The sequence below is a fragment of the Drosophila santomea genome, chromosome 2L, assembly GCF_016746245.2.
Source record: "Drosophila santomea strain STO CAGO 1482 chromosome 2L, Prin_Dsan_1.1, whole genome shotgun sequence".
Lineage (NCBI taxonomy): Eukaryota > Metazoa > Arthropoda > Insecta > Diptera > Drosophilidae > Drosophila > Drosophila santomea.
Window position 1 is genome coordinate 18,076,958 of NC_053016.2, and position 18,069 is coordinate 18,095,026.

The 18,069-nt window shown below is 45.9% G+C and overlaps 1 protein-coding gene across 8 annotated transcripts in view; it reads right to left on the reverse strand.

The window, feature by feature from the left end:
- Window positions 1-487: 487 nt before the first annotated feature.
- The window catches only part of LOC120447888, a 73,749-nt gene continuing 56,167 nt past the window's right edge, over window positions 488-18,069 (reverse strand). For 3 of the 8 annotated variants that reach the window (XR_005616073.1, XR_005616072.1, XR_005616071.1), the window contains exons 3-4: window positions 8,450-10,173; window positions 3,915-4,048 (exon numbers count right to left, since the gene is read on the reverse strand). Coding sequence is in view for 2 of the 8 variants with exons in the window: in XM_039629519.2 (XP_039485453.1) it covers window positions 3,921-4,048 (128 nt within the window). In the remaining 6 variants the exon portion in view is untranslated. Of the gene's footprint in view, window positions 4,049-8,449; window positions 12,428-18,069 lie in introns of all 8 variants that reach the window. The other 5 variants (XM_039629519.2, XM_039629507.2, XR_005616075.1 and 2 more) reach the window with 4 other exon arrangements.

Genomic DNA, 18,069 nt, shown 5'->3' on the forward strand with positions numbered 1-18,069 from the left:
ATCGGGGACGGTTATCGGTTGCGGTATTTCTGGAACGCGGAAACTCTTTAGTAGGTTCCTAAAGCTTTCAGCAGATGGCGGTTTGCCCTACTTCCGGCTGTTGAAAACAAATTTAAGAACATTGGCAAACACACAATAGTTCGTCGTTTTCCTAGTATTCCTTATTATCAATTAATATATTTTATAAGGCTTTCTAGCATACTGCAACATCGAAAGCTAAGAATAGCTTCAAGCCCATAAAATGCCATTTTGAAAATCATTGCTGTTGGTAAGATAACTTCTTTCAGGTATGTATGCACCGAATTGTTTATTCTTGAAATGTAATTATTTTAATTTGAAACGACTGTACTGTTGTACGGAGACTAACCTAAGCCCAAAAAGGAATATTTTACATTTCGGCCGGTTCAAGACATACTTACCCATTGTAAAGTATACAGAGAAATAATGCTCCCCAGAAGTCAACCGATTTGGGAGGATAATGCAGGAAATGAATATACCAACCAAGGACCACTTGTAAATTCAGTTTATTTTCATTTGATTTGGTTTGTTTCTGTGGTTGATGCCTGCACCTCAACGCTTTTCATGTTCAGTTACAAATACTGAGATATACTTACTACACAGGTGACACAAATTGATTTATCGTTTGTATGGCTTTGTTTGACTTTTTGTTTCGATTCAACATTTCTTGTTTGATGAATAAAACGCTGAAGGCGTTCAAATGTATTTTAAATATATTTGTTTTGCTTTTTCATGGTTTTTCATTTTTGTAGTTTTCGTTTTTCGGTCGGCGCTGCGTTTTGCATTGCCAGCAACAATTAACAGTAAAAGTTGATGCCTTGCACACAAGTTGAAGTATTACCTGCTTCTGTTTGAATTCCGTTGTTAATTTATTTAATGTTGATTTACTCGGATAAGCCCTCTCATTAGTTATTAATGTACCTACTTGGTATTTACTCATTTGGTTTGTTTGTGATTCTATTTACAATACATCTGCCTTTGTGGTGTGTGTGTGTCTTTCTTTGTGTTTCGTTATATTTTCACTTGTAAATAATTGCTCAAACTGGATTGGGCACCAAAAGTCTCTCGTTCAAAGGCTAAAAAGTTTGATTTTTTCTCGAGAAATATTTTCGTTATTCATTAATTTATGCTTGCTGCGTGTTTGTGTTTAACCTGTGTCGTTATTCAATATTCATTGATATTTCGCCCTAGAACGTTACGAGTATTTCAATTACATCAATTTACTTGCTTCGGCTGTAGTTGGTTGTATAATAATTCAGCTTACATTTTTACACTTAGCTAGCCATAATTATAGACATTAGTTGTGTTCCTTTAATTCGGTCTCCCCAACCTCCATTCAGTTAATATCCAGTTTACTTTCGTTAGTTTAAGCATGCAGTTATGTTAAATCAATTTTGCAAACCTAGTGGATATGCTCTGCCCCACGAGTTAAATGCAATTACTAAGTACATTGTTGTTTGATTGTTTATACTAAATATCCTTTGTGGCTGCCTGGCGCAAATTTGATTATTTTATCGGCTGTGTGTGGTCAAATTCGAATGGCTTTCTAGGCCAAAATGCGTATCTTACAAATCTGAATGAGGTGTGTGATTCTTTGTCCCAGATGTACTTGCATTGCATTTAACAACGACCCGCTCTAAGTAGATTAAATGTTTAAGTTCACAATTTATTGAGCTAATTTAAAGCTTTCCATTTGTTTTCTTCCTTCTGCTTCCCTGCTTCCCTGCTGCCCGAATGGACCAAAATTATATTTATTTGTAAACAGAGAACATTAATTGTAAGCAAAACAGAAACTGTCCATCTATTCAATGAATTCATCGTTTTGAACCATGTGATTTTGAATCAGATACATTTTGTATTTCCTGGCAAAGAATTTGTTAATTATTGAGTTTAAAGCTTCGAAAATAAAGCCAAAATATGTTGGAGAAATAACTTAAAAAAGATTCAGAAAACTAGATTCCAGCTCTTTATTATTTTTCTCAATGTTTTTCATGTGATGCTTGTGCCGTAAATCTGCTTTGTGGATACAAACTATCTTTGTATCTCACAGTAATTGTACGCCAGAGCCTAAAACCATAAAACCCTATTAAATTACCTTTGCGCAATCGGGCGAGTAATGGGAAAGATTTAGGCTGGTAAATACATATCCGGCTAATTGTTAACTGGATTGGGAGATGGGCGGTCAGGGAAGTAAGTTTTCAACATTGCTTTCAAGCCTGCATCGCTATGTTGGCTGAAACCGATAGAAGTTTGCTTCAAGCTATATTTTGTCGTTAGACCTGCAACTGAGTTAGCACAGGTTCATAAACTTATGCATTTGGTGAAGGCTGGGCAATCAATTCTGGCTCCTCGGCTGCTCGACCACAAATAATTGTAACATTGAACACCTAAAAAAACATTTAACATGTAGCTTAAATTCACTTAGTTTAATCCGTTTAAAAATTAATTCGACAACAAGCTCGTTTTGCACTTAAGTAACAGTTTCACATCGATCCGCTAAATATCTAACTCTCCTCGCTTTTTTGTTATTCAATTTTTTATTAAGTTACGCTACGCCACATTTATAGCAGGTTCTCATCAGGATTGGCACAAGTTGACTTCCAAGTTTAAGTAAATCTATTGAATGTTTCTTTGCTTCCTTGCTCCTTTTCAATTATTGTTAACCTATGAATTGTAGTTTTAGTCAAAATGTATCGTGGAATACTTGATACTTATTCTTGCGCTTTTCTTTCAACATCTTCCCCTTCAACATCTTTAACGTCTAAGAGATACAAAAACTTTCGCTTGTTTATTGCTATTAACATTTACTTAGGAGTACTTTCAGTTAACAACTTAGTTTCAGACGTAACTACTGACCAACTTTTCTCTATTTTTTTTCTCCAACAGCTGCCTGTCGACGCCATTCAGGAGGGTATTTATCGGGTGGGAAAACCTAGGGAAAAGCTCGGCTAAAGAAAAATTGAAACCATTTGGCTAATCAACTGAACAATCGAAACCTTTCGCTTAATTGCTCCTTCTGTTTGGCGTCGTCTTGCAGCCCAGAGTAGATCATATCCTTGGCGCAATAAATACAGGACAATCGAGTCGGTTCTGGTAAACAACTTCGTCGGAAAGACGTCAAGTTTGAAGTAATTTCACTAGTGAATTCATATTTCTTAAGCCAAGAGATATGAAAACGTAAAATGAAGATACCAACTGAATTCTATACTGAATCATGGCAAAGCGACTAATAAATTATAATGCAATACTTCACTTCATCTATTTAAATTCAAGTACAAATGCGCCTAGATCAGACAGTGAAAATCAGTAAAGGCTACTTTTGCACATTGGGTTCTTGGAATAAAAACGCCTTTTGCTAGATGCATTTTTAATTGATTGTAAATCTCTGGAGAAGGTTGAATTTGAGCACCAGAACGTTCCCGATCTAATATTTAAAATGTCATCGAAGTTACTCTATAACCAACGCTTTAACTATTGACTAAACTGAATCACTTTTGATTTTCTCGACCATTGAATTATATTTGGTTTGCTCTAAGTGGAGTCTAGCTCTCAGTTAGATATAAAACAAGTGATTACCGCCTGAGCAGACTTAACTACAATTAGCATTAGGCTTAGCTTTAGCCGAGCACTTCGGAGTGCTCCATCCTCATTTATTTTAGTTAACAATTTCTTTTGATTCGATTTCTCGTACTCTCCGTTATTCTTTGTAGCAATTGTGCGCATAACTTTGATTGGGCGGGGCAGGAAGGGAGTTGGGGGCTGCAGGAAGTTGGGGGCAGAAGGGTCCACCGGCTTCCTGCCACAAACTTGTTGTTCTTGCTGCCAGCCACTGACATTTCCAGCTCGTGCTGACATCTCATCCGGTCGCATCTGCTCCAGCGGCGTCACTTCCTTCCTTCCGCTCATGGAACGACGTGCAGCTGCATCTGCATCTCCATCTGCTGGCGCTGCAGGTTCAGCTCGGTGCGGTTCTTCATCATCCAGGTGCGCTCCAGATTCTCGCGGAAGTTGCGCTCGTTCTCCTGTCGCACTGTCAACGATAGAAATCGGTGTAAATGATCTCGCATAGCATCAGTTGAAATGGGTATAATTTGTGGGGAAAATCAGTTTAAATGCCCTGAATCCAAAAGCTTTAAGTAGTGAAGGCCTCTAAAATATTTCGTAAATAATATAATAAACACCGATTCCCGCTCTAAACTAGTTCATAGCTCTAATGGAACAAGGTTATGGTATAGAGATAATCTAAATAAATCACTGCGCACTCGTTACTTTCCTGTTGCATTTCGTTCAAACTGCAGTTGAAGTAAATGCCTGTTGATGAATTCTCGAATGCAACTTTCATCAATCCAGACTATTTACTTTAAACACAGTCCAACATTGTTCGTCTTCCGCTCCTCGTATTTCCGTTTCCGCTTTGGGTTATCACGTTCGCATATGTGTACACATATCAGTATTATACATATGTATGTATGTATATCCCCCCTTCCACACACGGCATTCGTTTTTTCGAAAAAAAGCAACCTGACATGACCCCCTGCGATTGTCGACGCGGTTGCTGTTTGCTCAACGCTTTTGTGCATTTTACAGCAGTTTTAATTAACGCTCAACAAACTGGAGAAGGATGCGGGAGTGGGAGTGGCAGTGGGATTGCAATTGGGTTGGCTGGATTGGATGGGCAAACATTGGATACCTGCCCGTGGGTGTTGTGTAAAGTGTCAAAATTTGTTTGCCAATCAATCACAAACATACACGCGGACACCGGGACACTGGGACAAGTCGCAGTGGTCGGTTCAGTCCCAGTTTGGTTGTTTGTTCCCAGGCGAAACTGTTGCACACCAGGCAATGTTTCAATTCTTTGTTTTGTCTGTTTAAGCTCGGAATTCCGTGCTGTGTGCATAATTTGATTGATTTACCGGAAATGCTGCTAATTCACAGAGTTCCTATAGCGTCCAATATACTTGCCACTGCACACACTCTGCACTCGACTGAAATTTAATTAAAAAATTCCTGCCCCAAACGGCCACCAAACAGACCGAAAGCCAGCGCTAACAAAAACACAAGCACACACACACACACACACACACACACACACAACCATTGCTGCAAGGCTAGTGCAAAAATTTAAGTAATTTTCCCCTTTTTACGCTCTCATTTAATTGCAAAAATTAGTAATCCCATTTCCACCCGCAGCCAGCGACTTTAACGAGTGGAAGTGCAACCACGATGCAACATCACACATCGGTGCCGCTGCTTCTGTTGCTGCTGCCGTCGTCCAATTCATATGCATATATGGGCCAAAGGCCACAGGCCACGTAGTGGTTTCCAGCCGCTCGGCCAGGATGTGCAGGCAACCTGGAGCTCCATCTTCCTTCCCCCACCTCGTGCCTTTGCATGGACTATGAGGCGTAATCGCAACGTGTTAATGCCAAAGTGAGGACTGGCGGGTGGCGGGTGGCAGGTTAGCGGGGTATGTGGCTCGGAACAGGTGACGATGCCTGCCATTATTCACTTGGCCAAGTGCTGGCTCTTGCCGGCTTTGTTGCCGCTCTGGTAAGTAGGAGCTACTCAGCACAATGCCTCTTGCAATTGGCCTGCTTTCGGGCTCTGAAGTTGGCCAGTAGACTGAAGAGGGGATTTGCTTGGTTCCCTGGTAATATTTATTAATCATCTTTTGTTTACGAATAGTTTATGAAGCCCTTAGGAGATCTTAGTTCTCCTTTCTAGGATCTTTGGTAAATTCAACTACGAAAAAATGTATTTTGCTGTTAAATGGTGTAGTAATTTAAATGTTTGTTGAACTCTTTAAACAAGTTTACTGCACATTATTCGCCGAATACAGGACATCGCCTAGTTGATCATTCATCTGTCCTTAAGGACGTGGTTGAGCCATGTGCGTGCCCAGTTGCTGAACAGCTCGCGTGCTCCTGTGTGTGCCGGGCTATACGAGACCAATTAACATATAACTTTCCCACCGGTAAACAAGTTAAATTGTTAACAGCCATTATGGGCGCTCATAAATGCTGCCGAGTAACTTTGAGCCCCACGCCCCCTCTCCTCCTGCTCCTGTTGGACTGCCGCCCACGCTTTCCATTCAGTTGCCTGCTCTGTCTGCCGGGCGCTTTGTCTTTCATGTTGTTTAATTATAAATGTGGCGTTGAAAGCAAAGGACCCCACCCTCTGGCCCTCCCGTCTCCTCACCCCCCCTAGCCTCATAGACTGTGGGTCCTGGCCGTCACGCCAGTTGCCTGACGGATGGCAACCGACGCCTAATTAGCAGCCTGGGAATGAAACCAGCTCTGGCTCCAGGGATTGTTTTGCATCCATTGTACCTTCAAATTGAATTTATTGATGCACTTTTGTTGCCTCCGCTGTCTGGTTTGCCAGTGGCTATGGCTTTTTTCGCTCTTTTGTGGTTTAACTGGAGCATGATGGAGATGCAACATGCAACAGATTTTCCGTGGTAATGTAAAGCTTGTTGAAACAACTCGTCCATTATTGCTTTTAGTTATGAATATGACAATAGGAACTACGTCAAGTGTAAATAATCACTAAGCGAGATGAGATGGCATTGTAAAGTGTTTCATAAATGAATGGCTCTGTTCAAACAAAATGGCGCCCAACGTGGGGCTTTCATTTGTGTTTTTCCATGTGCTCATGAGCAATAAGTTTGCGTCACCTGCCGCTTAAAGTTTACAGCTCAACTTTTCGATTAGGGCTTAGGATGCAAGTTGATCACACATAGAGGGATGTATATGTGAGGTATGTGGTAAACATCCTGTCAGAAATAAGTTTGAACCTGCTAGAGTTTCTCAACCAAGTGGTTTCTTATACAGTTTCAACTTGAACTTTTTGATAGAAGCGAAAAACCTATCCGACTGCATTTTTTCTGACCTCAAACTTTCTTGAGCGAACTGTCAATTTGTCGCATCTTCATCTGTAAGCTGCAACTTTCTAGTGGGCTTGGCAATTTGGGGACTTTAGCGGTCACATGGGACTGCCGGCTTGGCAAGGCCAGCGGAGACAACGAAACCAACTGGGCGGGCAATGTCACCGGCATTGCAGTTGCTGCTGCCTTATAATAAACAATTGTTGTTAGTTTATTTTTTGCTGCTGTTATTTTTGCTATTCTTAAAGCTCTTGTTGCACTTTCCCTTACTGGCGCTCACTGAGGCGCAGTTGAAAAAGTAACCTAGTTTCCATGTCGTCAACGTGAAATTAATGCTATGAGTGTGAGTGTGCCTCCTGTCTGTGGGCACACGCACACATAATAAAAAGGAAGCCGAGCGTACCGTGCCGTAATGATGCTGCACACCCACACAGCACTATCACAAGCATAAGCACACGCACACACACGTTAACAAACAAAACTATTAAGCGGGTGTATAAAAAAAGAGCAGGTTGGCCAAGGGAAAGGTCTTCGCAGGCCTTGGCTGCTCAGCCTGCCAGTCTGCCTGTCTGCCAGTCTGCCTGTCTGTCTGACTGTCAGTCGGTCAGTTAGTCTCTCACTGCCACCCACTGAGAGTCGGTTAAGCATTGTTTGTCCTCGGCTAAATAACACTCACAAAAACAACAATATCCCCATGCACACGCACACCCATGCTCCCAGCCACACGCATACGCACACACGTGCTGATTAGTTTGGCTTTGCGGCAAGACGATGCTGCGGCTCCTGATGCAGTCAAAGTCATTAAAGTCATGGTAAGTAAGTACGGCATCATTTTTTATGGCCGTGTGCGTGTTTGCCTGGCAGGTTAGTCGGTTAGTCAGTTAGTCAGTTATGTAATGCTCGAGATTTTGCTGAGCTTTTGCCAGCTCAATATTTGAAAATTCCTCCCCAGCTGCTGCGTCGTGCGTTTGTTTGTTTGTTTGTTCTCATTGTTTGGGGGCTGTGTTTGAGTAGAGGGAGCGTTTTCAGGGCGGAGGGGATTTGGAGCTGACACACATATTTGTATTTGCACAGTTTTATGGTCTGTAAGGACATATTGCAATATGGCCCCACCGACTGTGGTGCTTTAAGACCGATAATGGACCCAAGCTGACCTCGTTCATTGATTTGCATCGCTGGGGTAGAGATGGAATGCAGTTTAAGGTGCTTCGAGTACCTCCAAATACAGAATATTCAATTGTTCGATTGTTGATATCTGTTTGACGCAAAATGAAGCTGTTTAAAATAAATAGTATTCGATATCAGGCACTGCTCTTCAAATTGATATACGAAAACTAGAAATTGGCGCCCACTGTGGGGTGTTGTAAAAGCTGCACTCAGCGTGAAAATAATTCTTTTCCTCACTTTTTCATTTTACCAAAAGCAAGCGACAAGACGCAAATCATTTATCAACAATCGAAGCTCTCTGCGGTTTGAGACTTGTGCAAATCCAGCAACATCCATTTCTACTTTTAGAAACACAAACTCATGGCCTTGCCTACTTACAGACTCCTCGATAGTTGCCGCTGCGTTTCCTCTAGTTGCCTCTCTCCCGCAGTCTTTAAGCGTCAGTTGGACAATTCGGGGCCACCGGAGACCCGGAGACTCAGAGGAAACAAAACATGGAGCGGAACGACAGCACGGAATCGAAGCGGAAGCGAAAACGCAAACGTTAACGAAATCGAGTCCAAAGTCAGGGGATAGCCAGCTGGCAGGTTGGTGAAATGGCCGAAGCACAGCCTCTGCGTTGGAGTTCATGAGGGCCGCATGCCCGTCCAGTGGACGGGCGTGTCCCTGCTGAACGAATGCGCCTTCTTTCCGCCCTGGCCGGAGCTGGAGGTCAGCGTGATGGTCAGCACAAAAACGCTGGCGCACACCAGGCACAACAGGACCGTGGACAGGACAATGCAGACGATCCGCTTGCGCTTGCGATCCGCCGCCTCATCCTCGTCGGTTTCATCGCTCAGCGACTTCTTCTTCAGTTTGTGGGAGCCTCCGGTCACTGACCCCTTCCGTCCGGCAGCCAGTTTGTGGTGAAAGGGCCTCAGCACCTGGGCCGCAAATGCGGCATCGCTCAGCTCGTGGTCGTACGTTAGCGAGGATTTCCTCTCGAAGCTGGGTCGCTTCTCCTCCAGGAAGGCAGCCGCTGCCGCCGAAGCGGAAATGGGTCGAGGACTCCTCTTGATTTCCTCGATGCTGGACCCAGGCACAACTGTGGATAGCGGGCGACTGTTGCGTCGGTGGGGCGAGCTCAGCTCGAAGTCGTCGCCCGCCTGCGGACCGCTGCCAGCACTGGCGTCTCCGATGAAGCTCTTGGACTTCTTGGAGGCGCTCAGTGTCTCCCGATAGCTACGCAGTCGTACGCTGGCGCTGTGCAGGGCCTTGGCCTGCTTCACACTGGCACTGGCGTTGGTGCCTTGGAAAGCCGCTGCTGCTGCCAGAACACCTGGCCGGTGGACGGCTAGCTCTTCCAGATTGCTGGGCGACAGGTAGAGCGACCGCCCGTGCTGGGCGCCCCGCTTGAAGTGGTACGCTGCACTGGCCGCGGCCGCCGCGCTGTGGAGCTGCAGTCCATGTCCGCCCGCTGCTGCGGCTGCCGCTGCCGCAGAGGTCGATGGTCGTCCGTCTAGCTCCAAACTGTGCGTGCTAACTTGGCGGGTGTGTGGGTGGTGTGAGTCCCGCTTCTGCTTGATGCTATTTGCTGCTGAAGGCGGGTGGGTGGCACTGTGACCGGCGGCTGCATCCTCGAAGGATCCCGCTCCGGAGCTCTTGCGCAATCGCTGCACGGCCACGGCAGCGGCGGTGATCTCCGCAAGGCCGAGCTCCTCCATCTTGGTGTGACTGTTGCTGCGCGAACGCGTGTCCACGAACAGCTCATTCTCCAGCGACAGATTGGTGGGTGCCGCAAAGAGGTTGCGTCCGTTCATCGGCTCCATGAGGTCATCGTTCAGCGAGGGATGTCGGATCTGCGATTCCACCACCGAGTCCGGCTTCACACTGGGCCTCCGACCCGGATCGTTGAACGATCGGTGCGAGCGACAGCCCCGTCGGCTGGGCGACGGTGAGCGGGATATCTCTTTGGCACCGCCCGGCGGACCGGGCATTAGGAAGTTGCCCCTCACCGAACTGGTGCGACGACTGGAGGTCGCCGAGCCGGCTGCTACGGCCAGCTGAATTTGGTCCAGGGCGGCGGGATCCTGTTGCGCGTGGAAGGAATGCGTTTTCTTCATCTGAAAATTGGTAGACGGATGGACGTCAATGGTGTCGGATCGCCGGAACAGGTTCTTCTTCAGCGGATGCATTGGGCGCTGATGCGGGGCCACCGTCGGATTGGGCATATCGTCCACGTCGATGAACTGAATGGGCGATGTGCTCCCGCCCAACGATCGCCCCATACCCATGCCCATGCCCACGCCCACGCCCAAGCTGCCCACACCGACACCATCGCCCAGGCTGCTGCTGCTGCTGACCAGGTAAATGTCCGGCTGCTGGCGGTGCTGCTGGCCCAGCACCGGGCTAACCGCGTGTGAGGTTGGTGAGCTCTTCGAGTGCGCATGCTGATGCGGATGCGGATGTTGAAGCTGTTGATGTGGATGCGTATGTTGTTGCGGATGTTGGCGGTGCGATAGTGAATGCTGCTGGTGGGTTGTCTGATGCCGTGCAGCAGCTGCCTGTGCGGCAAGTTGCTGAAAAGTGTGCAAGTGCAACTGATGTTGCTGTTGTTGTTGTTGTTGTTGTTGGTGTTGTTGCTGGTGTTGTTGTTGCTGGTGGTGTTGTTGTTGGAGGAGGTGATGGTGTTGCTGGCGGGCAGAAAGGGCTGGGGAAACGGCACCACTGCCGGTGCCACCACCGCCGCCGCCACGCTGGCTGGGATGGGATATAATATGTTGCTGTTGCTGTTGTGCTGGGATTGCTAGGGTCTGCGGGGGTAGGGCTCCGGATCGGGGATGGGGCAGGGGCGAGGCCGAGCGGTGGATCAGCGGCTTCTCACTGATGATGATGCCCTCGCCCTCCAGGTCCATCTCCATGTCCAGGTCCATGTCCATGCCCATCTCCATGCCCATTTCCATGTCCAAATCCATGTCGAGATCCCCGGAAGACGGTGCATAATTATCGATGGCCATGGACAGGGATCGGTGGATGGGCCTCAGCTTGGGCGGCTTCTTTTTGGTAGCGGGATTGTCAAAGGACGAGGTGCCCGACGTGTGCTCCTCGTCCGCCCCGCCGACGGTCAGATAAGGATCGAAGCTGTGAACGGCGACGACATGCTGGTGGTGTCGCTGCTGCTGGTGGTGCGCGTGCTGCTGCTGGTGGTGCGACGACTGCTGTTGCTGCTGGTGGTGGTGGTGCGATGACTGCTGCTGCTGGTGCTGCTGCTGCTGACCACCGCTGGTGCCGCGCTCCATGCGGTAGTAGTACTGCCGGGGGTATCTATGGTAGTAATGTGCAATTGTGGTGCTGGTATGTGATTATGTGGAGTGGATCAATCGGGGAGCTATCGGGAGCTACCAGGAACCAGGAACCAGGAGGCTATTTGGGTTGGCTAGTGGGTACTTCACTCTGACCTGTCAGCCCCAGAGGTCGGTGGTTCAGCTGGCTCTTAGGGTGGTTGCACCGCCGAGTCGATTGCTATTGCTATTGCTATGGCTATTGCTATTGCAGGTGGTATATATTGTGGTTGCTGCGGTTTTGATCTTATTTTTACTTGTGAGGGTGCTCTTTATTGCTGTTTGGTGGTGCTGGATTGCTCTAGGTGGTGGTGCTACACGACAAACACGGACACCGATCGTGGAACGGATGTGGGGGAAGGTGGCTGGTGGGGCGGGAGACACACACACACATATGTGAACGGGATGCACACACACAGAGCGAGAGTTTAAGGGCGGTGCAAGGACATTCGACAACAAGAGAGGAAAGTTGGAAAAGTACGCTTGAATTGATATTATATAACTTCTGATTTCTCGGCTGCGTTCTCGGATTTCTCTCTGCTTGTGCGTTCGTTCTCGATTTTTATCACTGTTTCGGTGTTCTGGCTGTTTTTGGTGTTTTTTGTTTTTTTTTTCGGCTGTTTTGGCTTTTTTATGGCTACTTCTCGTCTAGTGCGTGCAATTAAATTCCTTTTTGGCTTTCTGCTTTCTAGCTGCTACTGGCCACACTGTTTTATTGTCACATTGTGTACGTGCTGGTTGTTCTTGTTGTCTTTTATTTGTTGCATTTGAAATGAGTTTTTGTTGCTGCTGTTGTTGTTGTTGTTGTTGTTATTATTGTTGTTGATGATGATAATGGTGGGACTTTGCTAGCTTTTGCTGTGCTTGTTGTACAAAATGCTCTGTTATTGATGTGGTTGTTGTGGTGTTTTTTGTTGTTTGCTAAAGTTTTAGGTTTCTGTTTCTGTTTCTATTTCTGTTTTTTGGATTTGGTTTTTGTTTTTCTTGCTTGGTTTGCTTGCTACACTCATTAAAATTGGCAAATACAAAAGCACAACTAGAAGTAAAGAGAGAGAAATTCGTAAAAAACGTATTAGCAAGCTGGGGGCTGTGGGGGGTGGTGGTTGGTGGTTGGTGGCTAGTGGGTGTTGGGTGTTGGGTGGTTTATGGTGATGTCGTGTGTTGTTTGTGCCATGTGCAAAGTAAGTGATGGAAAACAGCCTTAGAATGTTGGAGAGAATAAGTGGTAGTAGTACACAGAAGACCGAAAGCGAATGGAATAAAAGCTTAAATGGAGAAAATGAGGAAAACAACGCCATGGATTTTCCTAATTGAGCCGAGTCAAGCTCTCATTAATGAGTCATTGCGAATGGTCCAGTGAGCCCAGGAGCTGCTTTATCCTTTCTCAAATTATACTTAAATTTAAAAGTGCGGCCTGAGGGCCGGCAATTATACAACTTTTTCGCAAGCAAAAGTTAAATCAGCTTAGTTTTTTGCTAGCTAGACGAAAATATTTAATATAGAGATTTTCAAAAGATTTAAGTTTATTTAAGTAAATGAAGCAGTGAGAGGTTTTGCACTTGAAAATACAAAGTTAATAGTTTACCATCCTGCTTATCAAATATCCCATGGAGGCACACATTTTAATTATGCTTACATGACCGGAGAAAGTTAAAAAAGTTTAGTTGCACGAGCAAACACTTGTGCAACTTTTGTCAACCGCACGATTTTAGCTTGACATAGTTTTTAATGCACTCAAAAACAGATAATTAATTCAGTTTGCTCCTGCCGTTTGGAACACGCTCTTAATCGCCCCCAGAGCTTCATCGAAACTTTTTCATACATTTTTAAAACGATAATGCCTTTAGTTTTCGGCCTTGCACCGAATGGCTTTACGGCCTTTTCCGATTGCCGTCCCGTAAGTCGATCACGTAGCGGACTCGTGGTCGGGTAATGTAGCATAATCAAATTTAATCTATGGAACTGCCCTCGTAGCCGCAAATTCCCAGTTCGTGCCGCAAATTCCCACACCCCCTCCGCCGTTTTCATCGGTAACTCTTTGGCCAACACAATTCATCATTCAGCTGTACCTTTGGCAGGCCACGAGCCGAGAAGTTGTTGCGTTTTGCATAATTTAAAACGGCAGGCCACAGCCAGCCACTTCCACTTCCACTTTCACTTTGCAAGAAGGCTTTGTGGAGCAGAAGTCCTTTGCCACTGTCACTCACAGAGTTAATTTTTCAGAGCTCATTGATGGATGAGCGCGTCGGTGACATTTATGCACGATGCCCGCCTAGCCTCGCCCAAATGATACCGGCTAACAGGCCGTTAAAAATTAACGCCATCATCTTGGCCTGACTTGGCCTGGTCTCACCCGGGTCCTGAGCAAGTTTCTAGCTGAGCAGCCGACGCAACCAAAACGAGTTAAACATATTAAAATTTGCCTATGCAACCAGGCAGAGGGGTTCCAAATGCTCGGAAGACGCTAGGCATCACGTACTTTAAATATGTTTAACGCAGCTTAAGTGGAAGATGCATACATATATAGTATATGTGCGTGTAGGGCTCACTTCCACTTCCACTGTAACCATGTGGCACTGTCAATGGCAACGCCTGTTACTGGCATTATATCACAAGTTGGAGGCAACTGGGGCCAGGTGGGCGTGGCTCTGGTTGCCTGCCGCCTATCGGGTGTCTCAGGCGCTGGCTTTGTGCAGCGACACTTGCCACATTTCTCTTTCGAGGTCTTTTGTGTCACATTTTTGTGAGACGGATTCCTATCCGGGCCTGGATTTAATTTCAAAATCGTGTTCGGGTCAGAGGCGCAACTGTGATATGCTACGTAATCCTAAACAGCTTCCTACACTGCTGCCATGTCGGCCCAAAGGTGAAAGATGAAGGATGACTGACTGTGGCTAGCTGCCCCATAGCATCCAATAATAAATTGGACTAAAAAGAATGAACAGATATGGCCCATGTATGACTTATATGCTAGTTCACTAAAAAAACTTTCTTCAACTGGATAGAAAGTGATTCCAATTTGTGTATACCACTAGGTTAGTCCTTAAGGAAGATGTAGATGACAGGAGGATGTCTGGTTAACAAATGGAACCCATTATTATCAAGTTATAATCGCTGGGCAACCCTAACCTATTACTTCCTCCGACAGCTTATCTAAATTGTATACTTGATGCTCCCCACACTTTTCAGAGGCGCACGAGCCTATTAAGACGTCTGTTGCCACCTCTTAGGACCTGATCCCTATTAATTTCCCGTTTCTTTCGCCCAAGCTAATACGATTTGTATTCCAGTCCCCCACTTCGATTCCGCACGCCCTAACTGACATATACAATACTTAATTAACATAAAACTAACATCCCCGACCCGACGGCAACCCAATTTAAACAGCCATACGTGCGTAATTAAGCCCGCCCTTGGCGTGCCACGCCCCCTCGGGCAGCGCCCATATCGCCAAGTGCTTTCCTGCCAGCTATCAGGGGGGGGGGGGAGTTCCATGGGAATCAGATTGGGGAGGCGGAGGAGCAGGAGGCATACGGCTGGCGTTGGCGGCTTCTGGCCGTGCTGGTGTGAAAATCAAAGGGGCATTAAACGCACGCCCACGCACTTGGTCAGGATCTGGTTGGATATTCGGTTTTCGGGGGCTGCCGCAGAAGGGGGCGTGGCAGTAAGTGCGACCAATTAATTTCGCTGGTTTCTGGTGGCTACGGTTGTCGTAAACAAGCGAAGCGATTGGCGCCCACGAAGACAACAGATGTCACTTAATGTTATTAAATCTCTGCACCGTGTTTGCCTTAAATCTCTTTTCGGCCATAAATGTATTTGCACAAGGACGCCAACTCGACGTGCGAGTGTGTGAGTGTGGAAATGCTGTGTTTCCTGCTGTGACGTCGCCGTAATCCGATTAAACGACGAATATTATGCAAGGGAATGCATTCTCTGCCGGCAAAGCGATGTCCTCGAGAGCGATGAAGGAGCTGCTCCTCCAACCTCCAACCTCCAACCTCCAACCCCCAACATCCAATCTCCTCATCCTCCGGCACAATTAAAATTCCCTCACACATGAAAAACGGCGAGCTCGTGCTGATTTCATTTCATTCCGCAGCAGGCATTTCAGCCTCGGCAGAGTGACAAGGATAATGATCATTCTAATCGTAATCTCTTCAGATTCCATCACATTGAGAAGTGTGTTCAAGAGATTGCCCAGGATTAACGTATATTTGGGAGCTCTCTAAGTGCACTGCACTGCACTTGGGCTCCATTAACAATTTGAGTGCCAGAAATAGCCGCAAGATGATTAAATAGGAATAACATTTGCCCACTTGCAACTGCAAGTTGAAGAGCACAAACAAACTGCACTTAGTGCAATGCAGACATATTCCCTACCAGAATTACCTGTCTGCCTGCAACTTATTTTGCAGTGCCATAAAAGCATGCTTTTCTTTCTTTTCCGACGACGGCTTTCCGCTCGCCACGCTGGACTTTGCTGAAACAATGTGTTTCTTTTTCACAATCCATAACCAACAAATGCTTTAATGTTTTGACCAACTTCCACAGGCCAAACACATTTCGCATTTCATTCTCTTCGCAACTCAGCAGCTCCTTGTGCGTTGGGTGAAAGCGGCGCCTGCAGTTATGCAATATTATTTTAAAGAAAATTCCACTTTCACAACGCCTTCCGACTTTTCACGTTGGCTGCTGTCAGCGGCAAATGCAAAAGCCGAAGTCGAACGGAATGGCCATCCACTGATGGGGCGTGCTGGAGTCCAGTTTAATTTGAATTGTTTGCGGAGGGCAAGCAGTTTTAGTGCTACTAAGGCTCCGGCAAGACCACGCCCTGTCCATAATCTTATTAAGTGCGCTTAGTTCCTTAATAAACAATCGTAAAAACTTCGAAGCACTGGCGAGTGCAGCAGAGTCCTGTATTTCAGCCACATTATTTCCGCTTATCCCCCGCCGAACGGAGAGGGCGAATCTAAACGAGAAATTACGAACTCACACACACAGAATTTAAGAACTCAACTTTTGTGACGTGCTGTGCAGAGAGAAAAACCGGATAATCTGCCTAAAATCGGGGACGAGCTGATTAGAAGCCTGACACGAACCCAAAATTACTTGTAGTCTTAAGCTCTTCTGAATTAGAAGGGATAAAACCCATATATGCATTAAAATTTTTCTTAGAATCAACTTAAATATGTAATGGGTACTTCTTGTTGTAACCATGTTCGCGAATCTCACTAAAGCATAGACGTTTTTCGCAGTGCAGTTGTAGCTGAACCAGCGCCTTCGGTGGCAAATTCAATTAAATAACTGCACAGAAAACTTTCGCAAAACACAATTCAACAAATTCTTGAATGCTTTGCTACACTTTTGACAAAATTTATACACATTCTGTCGCCGCAAATAACATTCCACAAACTTGCTGCCGAAAGTGGGGTCCGAGAAGCGAGTCCGAGCTCTACGACGGCTTCCACGGCCATCTAAGCCAGGTCTGATGAATTGTTGACCAGAAATAATATAAGTGGCCCGGAATGAGCTAAAAACTGTGGCCCGGAAACTTTATCCACTCGGATTGAAGGCTGTGGCCGGGTGAAATGAGTTTGCAGTGACCACAGAGCGGCTAGCTGAGATTTAAGTTTCGGTTGGGAATGAGGATGGTGATGGTGATGGGTATGGGTATGGGTATGGGTTGGCATCATTTTATTTCACTTATCGCTTTTGGGCACCGCACAAACCAATCCGTAATGAAGGCTCGGGCATAAAGTTTCATTTCGGAAGAGTAGCAGCCGTATGCTGGCCAAACAAAAACAGGACGAGAACAGTCGGAAAACCCAGGAAAACGCAGGGAAACCCAGCATGGCTGCAAGGAAAACGGAAGACAAACAAACTGTTCTGGCCCGGCCCGAAGGCATCCAGCTTCTTTTGGCCCTGTGTTGGACTTACGGAAACTCTTGTTTACGGCACTCGCATGTGTTTTGCTTCCCCCCTCCCTCGGCAGATTCATAAATTCGCACGAACTCTTTCTGCCCCCCAAATTGTTGTTTAATATGTTTTGTCTATGCGTTGTGTAATTGTTTCTTAGACCAGACGAGCAACCACGAGCAAAACTTTTGCCCATAGGACGAGCTCTGGCTTGAGGTGAGAGAAAAGAGAGAAATTAGGGAAAATGTCCAAATTAATACTTTTTGCCTGGAAAGGATTTGAAAACTTTCCATTGGCTTTGTCAGGGACTTTGGCTCAAAAGTAAAAATAAAAACACCACTACGCCCCGAAGCTCCCTCTGATGTATTATAAATTCAGTCAAACAGGATTTGCCAAAGTAGATAATCCACACGATGGCTTCAAGTGCGCAATATTGAAAGTCGGGCAGGTCGTAGGACTTCATTAAATGACAGCGCATAAATAACAAAACGCAAACAAATGGCTGTCATGGCCGAAAACATACAAAAATGTACAAGAATACACATAAATACACATAAATACAAACATATGTATGTACATCGGGGACGTATGCGTGCCACGTATCCAAGTTCGATTGTGGCACTCTTACGCCGCAGCTCTTGTCGCCTGAAAAACTTATTCGTTGTTTGTGCTTCGTACAATGTAACGTGACAGGGGAAATTAATTGATTTATGCTGCCAGCATCAGAGGAGACGTAATGTTATAGAAACCAACGATGCA